Genomic DNA, 20,672 nt, shown 5'->3' with positions numbered 1-20,672 from the left:
AGTCTATGCCCCTTGTCCCCAGTCACTAGTCCTATGTAATTGCTCTTACTCCTTAATCCGCAGTGACCCCCCCAGACCATTTGTCCCTAGTCACCAGTCCCCACCGACTGCCTAAAGCACCAGTGATTGCCACAAGTCTCCAGTCCCCAGTGCCCTCCCCTTTTCCACAGTCACCAGTCTCCACTGGTCCTTAACCCCAGTCCCCAGTCATTGCCATTAGTGGCCGGTGACTGCTGCTTGTTCCCAGTGACCTCTCTTTGTCCCCGGTCAGACGCTCACACCTTGAGATGCTGCAGGTACCTGTACGCATCAGAGAGAGTCACAAAGCCGAATTCCTTTGTACTGTAGATGATGAGATCTTCAGACATCTTGCTCAGGTGGGTCATGCACAAGGAAGCCCAGAAGAGGAATTCAGCTGCAGGAATTTCAGAGAAACGATAAAGATGACATGTAGCATGAAGTCATCAACAAAGCAAACAACCCTAGACCAGCAAATATTCATATACATCAAGTGGAGTGTTGAGTGGACAAAATCTATCTAGTTTGTGTCTTTCGACCGGTTTCTTCATCTGCAACTCTGTAGCTGTAGGCAGACCTCATAACACAGAACAAAGCAATTATCCAGAGTCAAAACAACTCCCCTTACAGTAAGCCTGCTTTGAGTCCGTCAGCAAACTAGGCTATCAATGAGGCGTTTGAAAATATTCCTATCTCCCTTTTTATAAGTCAGCACTATCAGTGCATCGCCGCCTACCCTCTGCTTTGAGTGCTGTTAGGAAACAATGCAATGCAATAATATCTACCCACGGTTTCCTCTTTCAATCTGCTGAGCACAGTGAAGCACTGGCAGCTTTGGATCTAGACACACTGTCCTCGATTACGAGGTGGCTGGATTTATGTGCGGGGATGCCAGGTAGCTGGGACTAAAGTTTCTGGTGGTATACCCATAAATAAATCCAGATGTTACCAGTATTTGCCCCCAAAAGTGTAATAACCTAGGACCCGAAATTATCAGACCCAAACTGCATGCAGTATCCCCATTACAGGGACAAGTCCAATTCTATGTCTATTACCCACTTACTCTTAGCAGCCTCATGTGATTTAACACCTGGGAAATCATAGGACTACCGCGTTATCCAACTTATAATCGGCCCCATTTGTGTTTTCAGCTCTTCCCTTTTAATTTGGAACTTAAATTTGAAAAGTACAAATACTACATCCTAAAAGTACAAACAAACAATCTGTAACCAGTTTCAAACTACCTTTTCCAGTTATGTGACTTTGACACTTTGGATATCTTGTGCCTGATCAGACTGTCCTAAAAAGTTGCTTAATTTAGCTAAAACCCTTAGACACATTCTTATGCCAGAGTAGCTAGTATTACCCCACACCGTTTAACAGTCTTCCTCGAATACAAGAAGAAGCGAGGAATGCCTGGATATTTAAGAATTAAACACAACAAAGATCCACCTAAGACATCAGAACCTCTCCTACTATACGTATGTTATTGTTTGTACCCCAAAGTAACAATTGCTGAACCACAGATATGGCTGAATGGTATGCCAGAGAAAACTCTTGACCATACAAATCATAATTTACATGAATGTTGTGGTCGTATCATGGGTTCTCGAATTGCATTGTGGAAAGAATATGCGCCTCATGCATTGTTATGTTATGGTTTTGTAGATCAAAAACAATATATATATATATATATATATATATTTTTTTTTTAAAGTAATAAGACAGGACACACAGTTTTTCCTAAAGAGATCATTGCCAGGTTCCCAGGCTTTGCAGCCATCAAAGGTTTCCTGGGAGATCCTTGGAAGATGATACTGAAATCCCTTTGTTGTCGGGGGGGTTGAACTAGTGGACATGAAGTGGAAGTGGGATCTGGAAAAAATGCTCCTCGGCAATAGCTTTGTTCTCTGCCATCTTGGATTTAGAAACACACAGTAAATAATGCGTATTCTATTGCCACATAACTACATCATTCTGGAATACAAGAAGGCGTGGGGTCTTTGGGAATGTTTTACAAATGTATTGAGCGTTACTCATCAATGGTATTCTAGTTTCTGTTTACAGAACCTCTATTCTTTGTGTCGTAGTTCATCCCTACATGTCGGGGAAAAAGGCAAGTCAGTTTATTGACTTCTCCCCCTCTCCATTCCTCCTAGCATTAGAACCTTTGGCAGCAGCTGTCACAAATCAAAAGAGGGAAAGAGGTAGATATGACCACTGGCCAATCCAAGCTACTGCTTTATGCAAATGACATCCTTTTAGCTCTTAACGACACAGGTGCATCTCTTCCCAATTTAACAACTCTAATAAATCTCTTAAGCATCTTTACCTGTAATAGAATTAATTGGGATACAAGCGAAGTATATACCACTTACTAGGAACCACTATACGATGTCGGCAAAGAGGTTGGGGTACAAATGGCAACTGTTTTCTTTGAAATATCTTGGAATACTAACCAACAGGGAAGTAGACAATATCTTACCTCTGATTAGGAAGACTAATACTTCTTACAGTGGTCATCTCTACAACTGTCTTTGTGAGGAAGTTACAGGTGGTCACAATGATAGTGGCTCCAAGATACAACTACCTGTTGGGCATTCTGCTCCTCCCAAATCCTTCAACGTTGCTGACATTTATGGTCAAAGTGATAAGGAATTTCATGTTGCCCGGGAGGAAACAGAAGCTTCGAACCTCGAAATACAGACTGTCACAACTAGGCCTAGGCCACGAGCCGCGGAATTCTTTGCTTGTTCATGCTTTCAAAATGCGTATTTGCAAAATATTTTCCCCCCGAGCACGCAAACAGCGTTCGCGAACAGGAAAAAAACATCGCGAATGGGCAGAACAAGCAATTCCGCGTGTTCGCGGAACTCAGCGTGCTCGCAGAGATTTTTTACCGTTTCGCAGAGCTTTGCGTAGCGAAACTACGCAAATTTAGCCCACCCCAGTCACAACATTGAGCAGCCTGAAGCTCCAAGACATGATACTGTACCACATAGCCCCCCAATTATCCTAACTATCACACCTGGCTCCTGACTGCAAATAACTTGCCATGTGGTATCTCACTGGCTATACTTGCCTGTTTTATAAACGAAAAAGGTTATATCCACCCCCAGCCGACAGTCTACACTATTCTGGCCTTGTGGAACGTGGCACACAAATAACTCATAGTACATAGTCACATCTTCTATGAGCCACTGTATTGAATAATTCCACCTCTAGGTGGCAAGCATGGGGGTCACATGGCAGGCACACTATTGATGACCTAATACAGAGAGGTTCACAAATCATTTGAAAATCTCCTTCTGGAATTTCACCCTACCCTACTTCGAGGATGGAAATACTGACAACTCATCCATTGCCTGTAAGACACATATGGGAATTAACAGATTATACTTCAAGAATCCCCAGTCCTCTGTGGGGAACGTACAGAGGGATGATTTCTGTGATTTACAATGTCCTGATCACCCACTTCCATCCCAAGACAGTGACATGACGTGTATTTGTAAAGTGCACATTCACCCAGAAGGGTATCTTGGCGCTGAATAACAGATGGTTACCCAAATCAATGGTACTCATTTTACCGACCTCAGAAGGGACCATAAGAAATCAGATGGTTATTGGTCACCTACCTGGCTCAACAGGGCGAAATCAAAAATTTGGTGGATGAGATTTCACAAATCAAACAATAAACAAACTCACATTTTGGATGTGTGTTTCATCTAGAATATTGTCAATGACGATTTTTTTATCCAATTCCTGACATACTCTCACTTACCAGACAAGCATAGCACGTTTGTTCTGTTTGCTAAAAAACGCTTGGTTACCCAGATAGCGATTCTAATGATGCCTTAAATAGACAGAGATGCCCCCCCAGGACTGTCTTAGGTCAGTCACACCTGAAGGGAGCGGAGGTCATCTCACGCCCACACACCCAGCTCTGAACTCAGGATCAGCTTTAACTCCAGTCATATCAGTAAGCCATATGTCAATGCTACGGCAGGTGCCTGTTTTTCCTTGTTGAAAAATTTAAGCAAGACTCTAAAATTCCTGCCAGAACACTACATAAAGATTATTATTCATGCATTGATCGCTGCAATGCTCAATTATGCGAACGTGCTGCTTTTTTGAGCTCCCCCAACACTGTTAAACAGATTGGAACGGGTTCAGAATTTGGCAGCCAGATTGGTACTGAATACTCCTAAAAGGCAATCAATCCGAAATGGTCTGAAAAGCAAAGAATAAAATTACAAGCTCTGAGAATAACATTCTGGGTCACTTAAATGAAAGGCCCAACATACATCTCCAAAAAATTTAAAAGAACCTTCCCCGCAGAGCATTGCCCTCAGCCAACTGTAACTTGCAATGTATCCCTAAGATTAACAAGGTCAGAGCAGGTGGGCGTTCCTTCTCTCATCTGGCCCGCGAGCTCTGGAATCTTTTACCTGAGCACATCAGAAGGGCTACTACTGAGGTTTCATTCAAAAGCCTTCTGAAGAACAACCATTTTAGAGAGACCTAAATTGGTTGGCCCCACCTCTTCTGATTCCTCTAGTCGGCAACTTACTAATTCCTAGAGCCGGGACGCTCCTTCTGGGAGCATCTGTGTGTACTCTATAAACTTATTCATTCAAAGACCTTCACTCTGGTGGCTGTGACACTACCGAAAATGTATTTGGGCTGACTGCCCAATATAAGTTTATTAGCCATTCAGAGGCGGCCCTACTGTTAAAGAACCCAATTTAAACATTGGCAGGTTCATGAAATGTATTAAGAACACATCAAGCATATCATAGACATTTTAAACCAGAGTACTGGAAATGTATCCTATCTTGATGGTACATTTCCAGAAGTTGCATTTGTGAAGTCACTTCCAACATGCTGTCAAGGCATTGAGGCCAGCCACAACTGTGATTTTCCCACAGTCGGCTTCTGCCATGGTTGGGGGAAGCTGGCGTGACTGGAAAAAGCGGACACCACTGCAGTGAGAGTCTGAAAATATGATGCGGTTCAGCTTTGGTACCTCAGCAATACAAGTATGTTTTCACCTACAAAAGCCTAACTGAGGCCCTAACATTCTTAATCGCCCCGTGCACATGATCTCAACATATAAAGACATTCCATTTTCAAGTTAAAAAGAATGTCACATGCACACACCTAGACAACTAAATGAAGGATACTCGTACACACAAACAAGATCATACATATTTCAAAACATATCCAAGAGCCGTCACAGTGTGTTCAACCACTAACATTATGATCAATGTCACATGAAATCAATGAGTTACGCCTACCTACAAAGTCACGGTCACTGGTTGCGTCCATGCTATTTACGCTGATGTCATCAAAATGAAGTTCTGCAATACAATGTTAAAGACGAATAAAGAGTAAGTACTTTAAATTCAACACCAAGAATACTAAGTTTGATGATTCACAGTGACTCATTTTTACATTCCGTGGTTCTCTATATGAAGTCAAAACTCTGAAAGGTTTCTATGGAGTTATCATTAAGAACTAATAGTCACTAATGCATTCTGAATTTTAAAACAATATTAATGCTACTAGGCCTTGCAGTGGCTTCACAAAGAAGCTCTGTGATGTTCAAGGCAAATTATTTGTAGTTACTGACAGCATCTATCATCAGGACCTTTGACAGTTGCATGTTTCACAGCAACCAACTGATTTGTACTTTGTGTGACTACATACATAGTTGACACTTTGTGAAAGGTTTCCATGGTATCACCAGTATAAATGGATTGTACGGTGATCCATTCTGCATTTGAAAGCACTAAGCCCTATAAAGGCACAATAATTTGCTGAAAACCAAAAGGATTAAACTGCTGTTCAAAATCTGAAGCATGTTTTATTTCCATCCTAGATGACATTTCAGGGCTGAAACGGTTTCTCGATAACAGTAAAATGGACAAGCTTTTGTAGCAAATGTGTTCGGTCAATTTAGCCCCCCTGGAATGTTTGCTTTTGACTACCTGTTCTTTGGACTTTTGCGTGAGTGAGTCTCACTAGCTGAGTCTCACTCACAGTAAATTCTGTAAAAATGGATTGAGAGTGCTAACCGCCAGTGTCCGCCTTTTAAGATAAGGCTGCTGCACAGCGAGGGTAATTCATTCCTTCAATTTACACTCAGTGAAAACCGAATCAGTTATCTTCCGCTCAGGTAATTTCCTTCGAGTTCCTGGTTACTGCAACCTGCAAATCCTAAATGGATTGATTTGCCAAAGTCCACAGATCTTATACTAATTTCTTATAAGTCTATAAAAGCACACATTGTAAATGTAACCAAAACCACCTGCACCAAAATCATGTAGTGCTACAGATTCATAGCAAACCACTCACATGTACTGATGATTTCAGGTCTCGACTACCTGTCTTAGCACAGCGGTCTCCAACGGGTAGCTTGTAAATTACTAGGAGCTTGCCTGGAGCCAGCTAGAGGCTCACTGACATGTAGCTCAGCCCACCAGACAGAGGGCGAGGAGCTGCCACATTCTGCACATCCAGGAGACAGTGCCACCCAGTCCCAGACCCTCTGAGCAGTAGTCAGAATAACAAATGGCAGGGTCCTACACACACTCTCTCTCTCTCTCTCTCCTATAAATATATACACATTGTGACTGATAATAAGAGGCGTGCAACATGATCATTTACTATGCAGCATTCCAGGCCATGCACATTCTATGAGACTGCATGTGTGCACACAGAGTTGCAAACAACATAATGCCACCAATAGCCAGGGCAGAGCGGCTGAATTATGAGACCTTAGAGGTTCCAGTGTTTTCAATTTTCAAGTTTAGTTTATTAACTTTGATATTATGCCGACATGGCAAAACAAACTTTTAAAAATACAATTATACTATAGTTACAATTTATTTTAAAACCAGTAAACTAGTAAGTGAAACCCCATGAACCCCTTCCTCCAATCATCAACCTTAACCCAGAGAAGAATTAATATGCATCCTCAAAGATAATGAAACTACAATAGCTCCATATATACATCATCTTATCATTCTACAAGTTAGAAACATATTATTGGGTCTAGATTTACTATACTAATCATAACCTTAGTGTAGGTAGAACAAGCCTAGTCGACAATTTAATTATAAACCTAATAGCATAAGGTTAATAAAGTGTATTTAAAACTTAGCGACAAGAGGCAATTTTTTATGTACATACAAATTCTTGTTTAGTCTACTGCAAGCGCACAGGTGCATTATTTGACCAGCAGCATCAGTAGGTTTGTATAAAGTGCATAACAAAGTCTTATCTTGTAGGCTGTCTCTACCGCAGTAACCGCTAAGTAGAAATTAATTATATCAAAGATTAGCATAGTCTAAGGTACAAAATTCATTCTCACAATTCATTTACATAAAATACATAGCATCAATTTTTATAAATCTCAGGACCGACAAATATTTTAAAATAAATACAGAAGTTCTTGTTAGGGAAAACCCAAAAACAAGAATGCTTTTATGTCCTGGCAGCATCAAACAATTATATAAAGTGCATATTAAGATATTATCTTGCAACCTCCCTCTACTGCAATTGCCTGTATCCTTGATCTAATCATGTCAAAAATGGGCCTACTAAAACACAAAGATACATTTTCACATTGCATAGTAAGAAAAGACAGAGTGGTGATTTTCCTAATCCCCAAAGGTCTAAAATATTAAAGGGTCCTTCTTTCTTGTAAGAAAGCTGTGCAGAAGACTAATAAGTGACTTTGGCAGATTTAACAGAATGGGTGTATTTTAGAGTTTTCTAATTGGGCATTTGTTCTAGTTTTCAACATCTTCTAATGCATAAATTGAGGCACCTGTCCCAATCTAAGCTTCAAAATCCAACGTCTGATGCCCCTTGACTTTATATCTTCTAGATTTTACTGCATTTTACCTATCACCACGGAGTCTAACATGTAGGCAAGATTGGGACGGCGATGCCCATCTATCAAATCATCAAAACAGGCCAATTCCTTGACCCTTTTGGATCCACAAAACTTGTGATCATGCCCATATTTGCCATCCAAGGCAATGAGGGTATTGACTGGAGGTAAGATTTAAACAGATCCCGAACGGTGCAATTTAGTGCTTCCTCAGTTCCTTCTCCGTAATTTAAGAGCCGTTGGAAGTATTTAAATTTAATATTAAGGAGGCAGAGGGCTAGTCGCAACACTGAGTTAACTGACCCCTTTGGTAGACCCAATCAAGACTTCCAAATGTTAATTTTCATTATTATAAAGCGTTGGATGTCTTTCGATACCAAAATTTCAGAACCATATAATAAACAATTTATAATGTTCAGGTCTATATCTCTCTCAACACCTCCACAGAACTATAGCCTATTCTATATCCAGTTTGGCCAGCATGCCCGGCACTGATTTACTTTGCTGTTCCTTCAGTCTGAAATGGTTTTTAACATTCAGATTCTGACTAAAAGCCATGCCCAGATGCTCATATTCTGTTACAAACTTGACCCGTTGCCCATTTTATCATAGTTTTGCTTTCGGATTTTGGGCAGAGTCCGAGAGAAATTAATTCTCAAGTCTTTGCACTCGACACATGGATTTCCACTGGAACCTCTGTGCTGACAGAGTAAATCGAGGACCCTGAAGTAGCAGAGGTAGAGTTGGAGACACATATATGCCCTACTTGCTGTAGTAGAATGAGTGTAGGACATGCAATTAAATGCTTGTGTACTTGCACACATTCATTCTTCATGTACAATCTGTGTGTGTGTTCGAGCATACTTGGTGTGAGATGTATTCCTTAGTACACAGAGTCCTTCTCTGACACTAGTCACTGCCATCAGGAACCACCAGTGGCATCTGATGGCAACCTTGGCATAAACAAGTCATCTGTGCAACAATGAGGGCCATTCCTCACATAACAGTGGCCACACATGGAATAATGTTTATCTTTAACATTTTTTGAGAATCCTGAACCAAATCATGGCAATACCTGATAAAGCATAACCATCCCTGGCATAATTTTGGCCACTCTAGACTATCCACAGCATAATAGTGACCACCTCTGGCATAATGATAGTCATTATTGACATTCCGTGGGCATCTTTGACATTGTTTCCAGACGCTATATTACGGTGACTATTGTTACACTTCATGGGCATTACTAATTATGTGGAGAACAATGAGAGAGCTAGGGAAAAGGAGAGGTACGTCCGTATCCCCTGAATGTAAATAAGTCTTATCAATGGTGGACGGACCCAATGTAGTGTGGTACGATCACTGTGAGAGAGTGTTTGGGAACCCACTAGGTAGGTTAAAAGACCCCTCACACACCAACCTGGTTGGTGTCATGCTTCATCATCGGGGTCCCAACCGGGTGGCCGAATGCCCCCCGGTTGTGCTGCGACGCCTGGCTACAGCGGAGCTGGTGTGGTGCAAGAGTGTGATGAAGTGATAGTTAAAAATATATCTCTGAGAATCCTTGCCTTTGGGAAATTTATTACCGGCGGCTCAGGATAAGGATTAAAATGCAAGATATGTGATGCAACTACGGAAGAAATAATTATCTACTAGTTGTCTGTGTTGTAGGTCTACATGTTTCAGCTCTCATATAAAAATGTGTAGCTTTCGTCAGGACCAGTGCAGTAAGTGAGTGGCAAAGTGCCACGTGGTAAGTGAAAAAATAAAAAGGTTGTTTACCTACACACTCGCTAAAGTGTGTGGACCCAGTGTCGGCACAGTTGCGGACACTGCAGCGCAAAACACTATGGCTGAGTGAGTGCGCTGTACAGGAAACGGGAGGGGGGGCGCTCCCCACGTCAATTTTGGTTGAGGAGCTACCATCGCCTGGCACCTACTGTGGTCTCCCGATGTCCCGGGAGACCACAGTAGGTGCCAGGCGAGTGGCCTGTCTGAGATGCGGGGAAGGAGAGGCACACATACTCCATATGTTCTGGGACTGTCCTCTATTGCAGACCTTCTGGGGAACATATGGCAGGTAATAGGCGACCTGATTGACAAAGAGCTTCCACAGACACCAGAACATTTCCTATTGTGGTGGTTTCCTCATACAGCCAAGAACAAGGTGACGGGGAAGTTTCAGGACCTTGCCTATGTCCTAGCCAAGAGGGAGATAGCCAGGAACTGGAAGGCCCCTAGAGGACCACAGATTACCACCTGGAAAAGGGAGCTAGGGAGAGGACGGGAGCAGAAAGCAGGTTATTATTGCGAGAGGCCAGCTGGGAAATAGGCAAGATGGAAAGAGCTAGAGCCTGGGAAACCCTAGTAGATGAGCTAGTAACATCTGGGCAGGAGGATCCTAGTGAGGCAGGTACTCCTGGAGTGGTGGAAGAGGTCCCGGACAATGCACAGGAGGGACAACAGGCCTAAAACAGCCCAAAACACTGGCGCTGCACCACACGACCTTCGAGACCCCCATGCACAGACTTATACTGGCAAACAGACAACACATTCTAATTGTTAACATACACCTCAAGTGGGGAGGGGGGGTTAGTTTTGTTTTATGGGAAGGTTGTCAATTTCACGCCAAGAATGTTAGCAGAACATCATATACACCTGTTAAGAGAATCATCTGATCAGAACAATGCATGTATCAGCGCTGTTTAAATGACAATAAAATAAGGTTTAAAAAAGAAAAATCACTAGAATAATTGTGCCAAAAATTTGTATGGGCAACTTTGGCTTTATGATGTCCAGCGCTTACACAAAGGTGTCCCTGACATAATTGTGACCATCCTTAGCATAATGATGGCCATTCTTGGTAAGCAAAATCAATACATGGACATGTAAGACAGAATCAGATCATGTGGGGCAGTTATTTATCCATATTTATTTATTGTAAACTGGTAAGTAATGCTTTGGTAACTCAATCTAAAGTGCTGGTGTGATATACAGAGCTAGGGTGTCCTCATGTAGCACAACAGGTAAGGAAATGTTCCTCAAGATCGCCCATTACTGGTACTACAGCCCGGTGCAAATTGCAAAGTGGAAGGCGGGTGGGGACCCCAATGTGGGAGAAGCTGTGGGAAGGAAGGCACACTAACATATTTGCTCTGGCAGTGCCCAAAGATCCAATCATTCTGGACCGCAGTACTGTCGGCCATAGACACCATTTATGATACCGAAATACCTTGATTCCCAAGCTACACACTATTGGGACTCTCCAACAAATTGACTTTCCCTCTTCGATCCTGTCGCGGGAGAGCTATTGCGCTGGATCTAGGTGCAGCCAAGCAGACACTTCTTGCTACATGGGGCACATAGGGGGTCCCGACCCATTTGGATTGGTTACACCAAATGTGGGACCTTGTGTGTATGGAAATGCTTGAGGTACCTGAGAGTACTGCTCCTCACACAGACAACCCACATGGAAGAATGATCCAGCCTCTAAACTCCTGTGATACAACATCAGACGCATAACAGGGTTAGAAACTCTGATTCGATGATATATGTTCCCCTCTTTGTTTTTCCTTTCTTTAAAAACATTAGTTTTGTTAAAATTCTGTAAATGTTGATTGCTACGGTACTCCACCCCACTGGCCTATGGATGTAGGTGGCTGCTGTTGTTATCATGTAAAATACTACTACATACTGGTCTGATATGGTCACGATTGTAACAGTGAAATATATCCTGGTAGATCTGAATTCTTCCCTTGGATCACAAGTAATAATAGAAAAGGGTTGAAGAATCAAGCCTTGTCTCCGCTCACAAAAATGATGGTAAAGCTTTTCTATCTGAGCTTCCCATTGTCGATGGCACCATGGGCAGCCATGCTCTCCTACTGCCCCCTAATAATTGACATAAAACGTAGATAATTTATCTCTCTCCCTTTATTGGTCCCCACTATACAACAAAGAGTGACTGAATTACTCACAGAGCTGCCCCCCCCCTTCCCAGTCATCCCATCGTTTACAAAAACTATCCACTGAAGGAAAGAGGGCACTCAAAAAGTTAACACCAAACAGCACTTGGCACTCAATAGATGCAAAATAAGATTACACTAAAAAATAAGGAAGCATACAGAAGCTCATTAACCAAGACATACATTTTATCCTTCTACAAAAGGTGTAATGATAGACTGCAAAGTTGCAGGGAGAAGGTTCCAAGATTTAGCCACAATTACCCAATAAGCCTGATGTTAGGAACCAACACCAAGGCTTTTGAGGCAGAGCAGGGGGCTGATTCTGGATATATTTCTTTTTTCGGATCCCTCTCCCTGTAGAGCCTTGTGAACTAGGCAGATGGTTTTAAATTGTATCATCTGGTTTGCTGGTAGCCAGTGTAAATTACCTGTATCCACTGTATTATGATCACACGCATGCATACTGCAGCTAACCTCATGAAAGTGTTGTGAAGAAGATGTGATCGACTGAATATCTTACCAAATAACCCCATATAATAGGGATTAGCAAATCGATTCTTGATAGAACTTCATCAGCTACTACTATAGGCTTATATTTATGTGAAATCACCATGAAGCTCTTCCTCAATAGTCTAAGCTGATAGAAAAAGAAGATACAATTAAATTAATCTGTGCCTCGAGTGATAATTCCTTATCTTGCTTAAGGCCTAATTTCCTTAACCACTGCGATTGGTGTGGGAGGAGGGCCGAGCCTGACTAGCCAAAAATTAGCTGTTGAAGAAATCCCATAGCCACATATCAAAAGCTCAGTCTACTCAGGGTTCAGTTTGAGCTAATTATTGCTTGGCCAATATTGGACGACAGAGAGCCCAGATTAAATTGATTTTGAAGTTCATCCACTGGACAATTGAAACAGAAAAACAGCTAATTCTTTTATAAATTCAATTTTCACAAAAGCAAATATATATTTGTATATCTGCTCATAAGTAAAGAGTGAGCAAGTGCAAATGAACTTGCTAATTGCCCATCCCTGGAAAAAGATTTACTCCTGTCCTTTACCGGGATAAGTCACTGATCATGGTCAGGATAGGAATGTGTCATGCACACAGTGGTTTGTGAGTGTACCTATTTATATCCTGACATTCGCACTCCCCACCTCTGGAAGCATATTTGCCTCTGCATAATATGTGTGTAATATTATGTTTGTGTAAACTAGTTTATAGTGTAGCTATATATTTTGTGAATTTGTAACATTAATTTATACAAATAAATCATGCCATTTGTGTATTTGTTGAACTTAGGTGCGCAAACGGTTTTATGAGTGGTCTTCTACGGCTCCGAAATTAGTCTTTTCGCTGCCACTCTCAAAATCTGGAGCGATGTACATCTATTTTACCCAAGTGTACTCATCTTCAATAAGATGCTAAAAATACACCTTGTATGGATTTCTTTTGATCTCAACTAATTTTATACCGCCCTTTATTCTCACCGTTGCCACTATTGGCTGCTGACAGTAACATAAAAATGCATTAAAATGAGGGTTAGAGAAAGCAATCCAGAAAAGCAAGTTATCTTCGGTCTATATGAATTTGAGTAAACCTGTTGCTGTGAACTGCACATGTCCTACTGGACTTTATAAAAACTGAATATGCTACTTACCAGTATGCATCTGTTCTTGGCATGTAGGGCTGCTGACATTCATATCTGTGCATAGATCGCCGCCTAGTGTTGGGTCCGGATGTTTGCACGTTGTTGTCCTGGAAGAGTCTTCGAAGTATCCTTGGATAGGTGACTCCTCCCCTGGACTACAGTGCGCATGGGCATCCTCTCCATCCTCAGATTGTTTTTCGCCATTGTGGCAGTGATGGAGTAGATACAGAAAGTGATGACCATGCTTGCAATAATTCTGAGAGCTGCAGCTGCGACAGGCGCCGGGGAGGAGGGAGGGCGATATGAATGTCAGCAGCCCTACATGCCAAGAACAGATGCATACTGGTAAGTAGCATATTCAGTTCGAGGCATGTGGGCTGCTGAATTCATATCTGTGCATAGAATACATAGCAGTGCCCTCTATTGGCGGCGGCTACCCGTGCCAGCTGCAGCGGTCTGAAAAAGTGTTTTGAGAACAGCCTGTCCTACAGCTGCCTGCTGTTTTGACTGCACATCTACGCAATAGTGTTTTGTAAATGTGTGTGTAGTGGACCATGTGGCTGCTCTGCATATATCATGCAGGGGAATATTTCCTAGGAAGGCCATGGAAGCCCCCAACTTGCGTGTTGAGTGGGCTCGTGGTGGAATAGTTAATGTGCGTTTTGCCTTTTGATAACAGATTTGAATACACTTAACTATCCATCTGGCTATCCCTGCTTTGGAGATGGCGTTACCTTTGTGGTGTGGGGCAAAGGCAACGAATAGTTGTTTTGTCTTCCTGAAGGGTTTAGTCCTGTCGATGTAGTACATGAGGGCCCTCCGTACATCTAGTGTATGTAATGCCCTCTCTGCAACAGTTTGTGGGTTTTGGAAGAAAACGGGCAGTTCAATAGTCTGGTTCATGTGGAACTGCGATATTACCTTGGGCATGAATTTGGGGTTGGTACGTAGTACGACCCTGTTGGCGTGAACCTGAATAAATGGCTCTTGAACGGTTAGTGCCTGGAGTTCACTAACTCTTCTTAGGGAAGTGATCGCTACCAGGAAGGCTACTTTCCAGGTAAGGAATTGAATCTCGCATGAGTGTAGAGGTTCAAAGGGTGGACCCATCAGGCGTGTGAGGACCAAGTTGAGGTTCCACATTGGAGCCGGTGGGTGACTAGGTGGAATGACTCGTTTGAGTCCTTCCAAGAATGCTTTGATGGCAGGCACTCTGAAGAGAGAGAGGTGCTGCCTGGTTTGCAGATAGGCTGATATTGCGGTCAAATGGACACGTATAGAGGTGTACGCCAGATTGCATCGGTATAGGTGTAAGAGGTAACATATGATGTTGTGGATGGATGCGTCCAGCGGGTTAATGTCATTATTACCGCAATAAATGACGAACCGTTTCCATTTGGCTGCATAGCAAGCTCTTGTAGTGGGTCTCCTGGCCTCCTTGATGATGTCCATACAGTCAGGTGGCAGATTGAGATAGCCAAACTCTAGGACTTCAGGAGCCAGATCGCCAGGTTCAGCTGTTGCGGATCTGGGTGCTGAACCTCTCCATGGTTCTGCGTCAAATGCGCGGGTTTGATCCGCAGTCTTTGATGCGGTACCACGGAAAGTTCGAGGAAGGTGGTGTACCACGGCTGGCGTGCCCACGTGGGAGCAACTAGGACGAGTGTCAGGGAGTGTTGTCGGAGTTTGCGAGCCACCAGCGGTATCAACGGTGCTGGGGGAAAAGCGTACGCAAATTTGCCGGACCAGTTCATCCATATCGCATTGCCCTGCGACTGCGGGTGTGGGAATCTGGCGGCGAAGCTTTGGCATTTTGCGTTTTCGCTTGTCGCGAATAGGTCTATTTCTGGGTGACCCCACTGCTGGAAGTACGGTTGGAGTACCGATGGGTGTAACTCCCACTCGTGCATCTGGTGGCTGTGTCTGCTGAGCAGATCCGCCATCTGGTTGTCCTTGCCGGGGAGGTGTTCCGCCATGAGGAACATGTTCCTCTGAATGGCCCACTTCCACATGCTCTGAGCCAGATGAGACAACTGTGGAGAGTGTGTCCCTCCCTGCTTCTGTATGTAGTACATTGCGGTCATGTTGTCCGTCCGGATTAACACGACCTTGTTGCACAGATGTACTTTGAAAGCCTTCATGGCCAGGAAGATTGCCATCAGTTCCAGAAGGTTGATGTGCATCTTCTTCTGTTGTGTCGTCCATAGTCCCTGCACTGTGTAGTGGAGTACATGAGCTCCCCATCCCTGGAGAGACGCGTCCGCTGTCAGTACTATTTGTGGAACAGGCTCTTGGAACGGTCGGCCCTTGCAAAGGTTTTGTGGATTCCACCAATGCAGAGAGTTGTATGCCCGACCGCTCACCAACACTAGGTCTTTCAACTGTCCTTGAGCCTGATTCCACTGACGTGCTAGGCACTCCTGAAGTGGGCGCATATGTAATCTCGCGTGCGGGACTATGAAGATGCAGGAGGCCATCATGCCTATCAACTGCATAAACACTCGCGCTGGAAGCGAGTGGTTGGGTCTGAACTTGGAGATCAGCGTTTGTATGCCGTTGATCCTCACTAAATTTGGCTGAGCTGTGGCCGCCAGAGTGTCTATAGTCGCACCTAGGTACTGTTGTACGTGTGCGGGCTGGAGATGAGACTTTGGGTAATTTAGTGAGAATCCCAGACTGTGAAGAAGGTGAATGGTACGGGACACGTGGCTTGCACATTGCTGGGCTGATCTCGCTTGAACGAGCCAGTCGTCTAGGTAGGGGTAGACGTGTATGTGCTGTCTCCGTAAATGTGCCGCCACCGTAGCTAGGCACTTTGTGAAAACCCTGGGCGCTGTTGTCACGCCGAAGGGAAGTACTTTGAACTGATAGTGCTGCCCCTGAACAGTGAACCTGAGGTATTTTTTGTGTGAGGGGTGGATGGGTATGTGAAAATACGCATCCTTGAGGTCCAGTGATGCTAGGAAGTCTCCCTGCTGGAGAAGCGGAAGGACTTGCTGTAGAGTGAGCATGTGAAAGTGCTCCGAAAGAATGTACTGGTTCAGGGGTCTCAGGTCTAATATAGGCCTGAGCGACCCGTCCTTTTTTGGAATTAAGAAGTAGAGGGAGTAAACCCCCGTGCCCCGCTCGTGGACGGGTACGACCTCGATAGCGCCTTTTAGAAGCATACTTTCTACCTCTTGCTGTAAGAGCGTCAAGTGCTCTGAGGACATAGGACGGTTTCTTGGTGGTATTGTGGGTGGAGTGGAAGTTAACTCCAGACAGTAACCGTATTTTATAATATCTTTGACCCACCTGTCCGTGGTGATGGAGTTCCACGTGGACAGGAACCGTTGTAGCCTTCCCCCGACAGGTGTTATGTGGTCGGGAGGAAGGGAGAGGGCGTCACTGCCTGTTCTTGGGGGAGGACCTGGTGTTGCCGTAGCCACGTCCTCTGCCCTTGGTACTGGAGCCACGATAGCCACCTCGGGTGTTCTTATCGTAGGTGGTCTGCGTATTACCCTTGTTATATGTTTGTTGTGACCCCTGTCCTCTGCCTGCTCCCTTGTTTCCGGGGCGACGAAAGGAGCCGCTCCGAAAGGACTGAGTTTGTAGGGCGCCCATGGACTTTGCAGTGTCCGTGTCCTTTTTTATCTTCTCGAGGGTGGCGTCAACCTCAGGCCCGAACAAAAAGTCGGGGTTGACGGGCTGATTAAGTATATTGTTTTGTACCTCAGGCTTGAATCCTGAGATACGTAGCCAGGCGTGACGTCGTAGGATGACGCTAGTGTTGATGGCCCTGGCAGCCGTGTCAGCAGCGTCTAGTGCACATTTGATGGCAGCATTTGTGAGTAGCTGTCCCTCTCTGATAAGGATTTCTGCACCTTCTTTGTAGGGGTCAGGGAGGTGTTGAAGGAGTTGCTCCATTGTGTCATAGTGCGCCCTATCGTAGCGAGCGAGGAGCGCTTGAGTGTTAGCTATGCGCCATATGCTTGCAGCTTGTGCGGCAACTCGCTTGCCGGAGGTCTCCAGCACCTTGGACTCCTTGTCCGGGGGAGGAGCGTCACCCGTTGTCTGCGAGTGTGCCCTCTTGCGGGCATTCGCCACAACGATGGAGTCGAGTGGTAATTGTCCTCTGATGTAAGTAGGATCCCCAGGTGCTGATCTGTATTTCTTATCGATCCTGGGGTTTATCACTCGTGCCCTGGTGGGTTCCCTGAAAATGTCAGTGGCTGGCTTAAGGACCCCCTTCAACATTGGCAGAGTCTTTACATGTCTTTCTGAGGATGCAAAGGTGTCCATTAGAAAGTCATCTTCGATGATATCAGAGTGAAGCTGTACATCATGGTTGTTCGCCGCCCGTTCAATCAGAGCGTTGAACGCCGCAGTATCCTCTGTGGGTGACGTTTTTGCCCCATATAGTTGTGGGTCCTGTGCATCAAGAGGTGCACTGGGGTCTGCAGGGTCGCCCCAAGTTTGGTCAGGGTCCTGCTGGACATCAGGGTCCGTGTCCACATGGTAGGGGACTTGTTCACCCATGTAGTCCTCCAATGCATCCGTGTCGGAGCGTGTGGGGGAGGCCCGGTGTGGATCCTGGTAGGGTGAATGAAAGGGTTCATACAGGAGAGGTTCTGTGTCCACAGGCAGCTTCCTCTTTAGCGGGATCCTGAAAGGTTCCAATGGCGGTTCCGAAGTTATCCTTCGGTCGTGGAGAATCATCCTGCCAGTGTCGGCGTCGATGACGCGTGACGGAGACGGCTCGACAGGCGTAACCGCAGTTTTGGTGGCCTGTGTCCTGAGTTGAAACGCCTTCGGGATTGTGGATGGAGGCAAGCCGAAGGTAATGCTGGTCGGCACCGACGAAACCGCTGGATCGATCGAACCCGACTGGTCCTGGAGGGCAGCCTTGGTTTTGCAGCCTGGCATTGCGCCAGGCCGTACTCGGGGCGCCTTAGAGGTCGTGGCCCCCGCCAGGGTCGTCGAGGCGGCTGCAGATATCTTCTGCGCCCGTGGTGCATCGAGCCGAGGTGCGGAGATCACCGTCGACGTCTTCGACACGTGAGGTTTCGGTGTCGTCGAGGGAGTGCTGCGAGGCGTAGCAGGCGGGACGGCCCTCGGTGTCGGTGGCGTCGACGCCGGTAACCGAGCAGGTCTTTCGGCGCCGATGGCCTTCTTCCGTTTGTCGACTCCCATGTCGCCCGTCTCGAGTTCGGCACCGAAGTCCCCCTTGGTGCGGTCGGTGCCGACACGGTGCGCCGGCGTCGAAGGTGTTGAAGGCCTCGATCCGACTAGCGCCACTTTCAGTTTCGGTTTCGTAGGAACCTGAGCAGCTTTCGGTTTCGGTTTCGTGGAAGGGAAACCAGCTGGTTTAAGCGGTAATGGCTGCCGCTGAACGTCCGAGGCCGGGCCCGAGGGCGGGGCCGAAGGACTGCGTGATAGGTCTCGGGTAAGGCCCGAAGGCGATCCCTCGACCGGAGCCATAGTCTGTGGCACTGGTGAATTCTCGGTTTGAACAGGTAGGCCTTGTTCATCATCGGAGCTACTCTCTTCGGCCCCTAAGGCCTCCTCGTCGTCTCCTACCTCGGTGTCGTCTTCACCTCTGTGGAAGAGTGACTCGTCGGCCTCGTCCGATCCGGGTTCTTGGTCGGAAACGGGACTGGAGGGTAAGACTTCTACTTCTTCGACGTCGTCCGCGTCGTCGAAGATGTCAGCTGGGGCCGGTGCCGCGTGCTGCGCTTCGAGCCTCGCCGCTCGACGATTCCGCAGAGTCTTCTTTGAACGGAACCGGGCACAGGCCATACATGTCGACTCGTCGTGGTCCGGCGAAAGGCATTTGTTGCACACCGGATGGACGTCGATGTGTGGGTACTTCGCATTACATACCGGACACCTTTTGAACGGCGTCCTCGATTCCATCGTCGAAGTAGTTGATGGACAGGTAAATGCGAACAAAGTCGGTGCTGAAAGTTAGTAAACTAACAGAGAGTATCGAAAACCGATCGATAAACAGTACCGACGCGAACTAAAGGCCTTGTGGCCTCGACAAAATTTTTTCCTAACTTGAGCTAAGATAGCACATCCGAACCCAATGGCGGAAAAAAACAATCTGAGGATGGAGAGGATGCCCATGCGCACTGTAGTCCAGGGGAGGAGTCACCTATCCAAGGATACTTCGAAGACTCTTCCAGGACAACAACGTGCAAACATCCGGACCCAACACTAGGCGGCGATCTATGCACAGATATGAATTCAGCAGCCCACATGCCTCGAACACAATAATTATTATTGGGGGCCTCGCCAAGAGTTCACAAGGCCTTTTTTTACTTCTTAGCCTGCTCTCACCCAGCCATAAACTCAACTTATTGCAGGGTAACTGCTCAACTCTGAACACCCTATAAAGATACCTTTTTCACTTGGTCATCAAATAACAGTACTTAGAAACAAACTGATGTAGTTGAGTCTTTTAAGTATTCATGTACACAGTCATAATTTCAACAATATTTTACACTTTCATTTCATTTTTGAGGTCTTGCGAGGTATTCTACTCGCCCCCATTGTCTGTTGTGTGTAACTCTTGTGGATTGTTTCTGCTTCAGGTTCTTACCTTCATCAATGTTTCATTGTTTTTTCCCTCACTATACAAGTTCAGGCTTAGGTCTCCTTTTACCCTTAGTGTGTTGTTGTCCCCAGTTATTTTTCAGTTCTCATTTTTTTCCCCCCTCTTTGTGATTCTCCACACACTATTGTTCTCCTGTCTATTTCCCTCGCACTTGCTGGGATCTACATCAACTGTCCTTTCTCCCTCTATCTTGGGAGAAGGTTGGTTTCGTATTCCTTCTTCTATGGTTGTCTCAAATCTCGTCTATTTTGTGGGCCTATTCTCTTCATGCCGGTCTCTCACCTGGTGAGCTTGAAAGCTTTTGTCCAGCCCGCTAGATCTGCCCTAAGTTTGTCATATTTTCTGGTCAGTTTTATGAGCCGCTCCTCTGCAACCGCCAATTCAAGCCTCCCCAGCTATTTAGGCCTGGGGCTTTTTTTCTCATCCACTCTATTGTAATGTGGTGTTTCACCAATATTGCTGCCATGGCAATAAAAATGAGTCTCATAGTTACCTTTTGTTCGGCTTTGGAACTATGCAAGTAGGCTTTGAGTTGATGTCC

At 45.3% G+C, this 20,672-nt stretch overlaps 1 protein-coding gene across 1 annotated transcript in view; it reads right to left on the bottom strand.

Moving 5' to 3' along the window:
- ASL (argininosuccinate lyase) overlaps window positions 1-20,672 on the bottom strand; it is a 252,739-nt gene that overhangs the window by 75,497 nt on the left and 156,570 nt on the right. Inside the window, exons 10-11 of the mRNA XM_085649763.1 lie at window positions 5,316-5,378; window positions 301-415 (exon numbers count right to left, since the gene is read on the bottom strand). Of these exons, the coding sequence (XP_085505889.1) occupies window positions 301-415; window positions 5,316-5,378 (178 nt within the window). The remainder of the gene's footprint in view (window positions 1-300; window positions 416-5,315; window positions 5,379-20,672) is intronic.

The sequence above is a fragment of the Triturus cristatus genome, chromosome 3_2 (assembly GCF_964204655.1).
Source record: "Triturus cristatus chromosome 3_2, aTriCri1.1, whole genome shotgun sequence".
NCBI lineage: Eukaryota > Metazoa > Chordata > Amphibia > Caudata > Salamandridae > Triturus > Triturus cristatus.
Note: the sequence above shows the minus strand (reverse complement) of the source record. Positions and strands in the feature narration are given on the sequence as shown.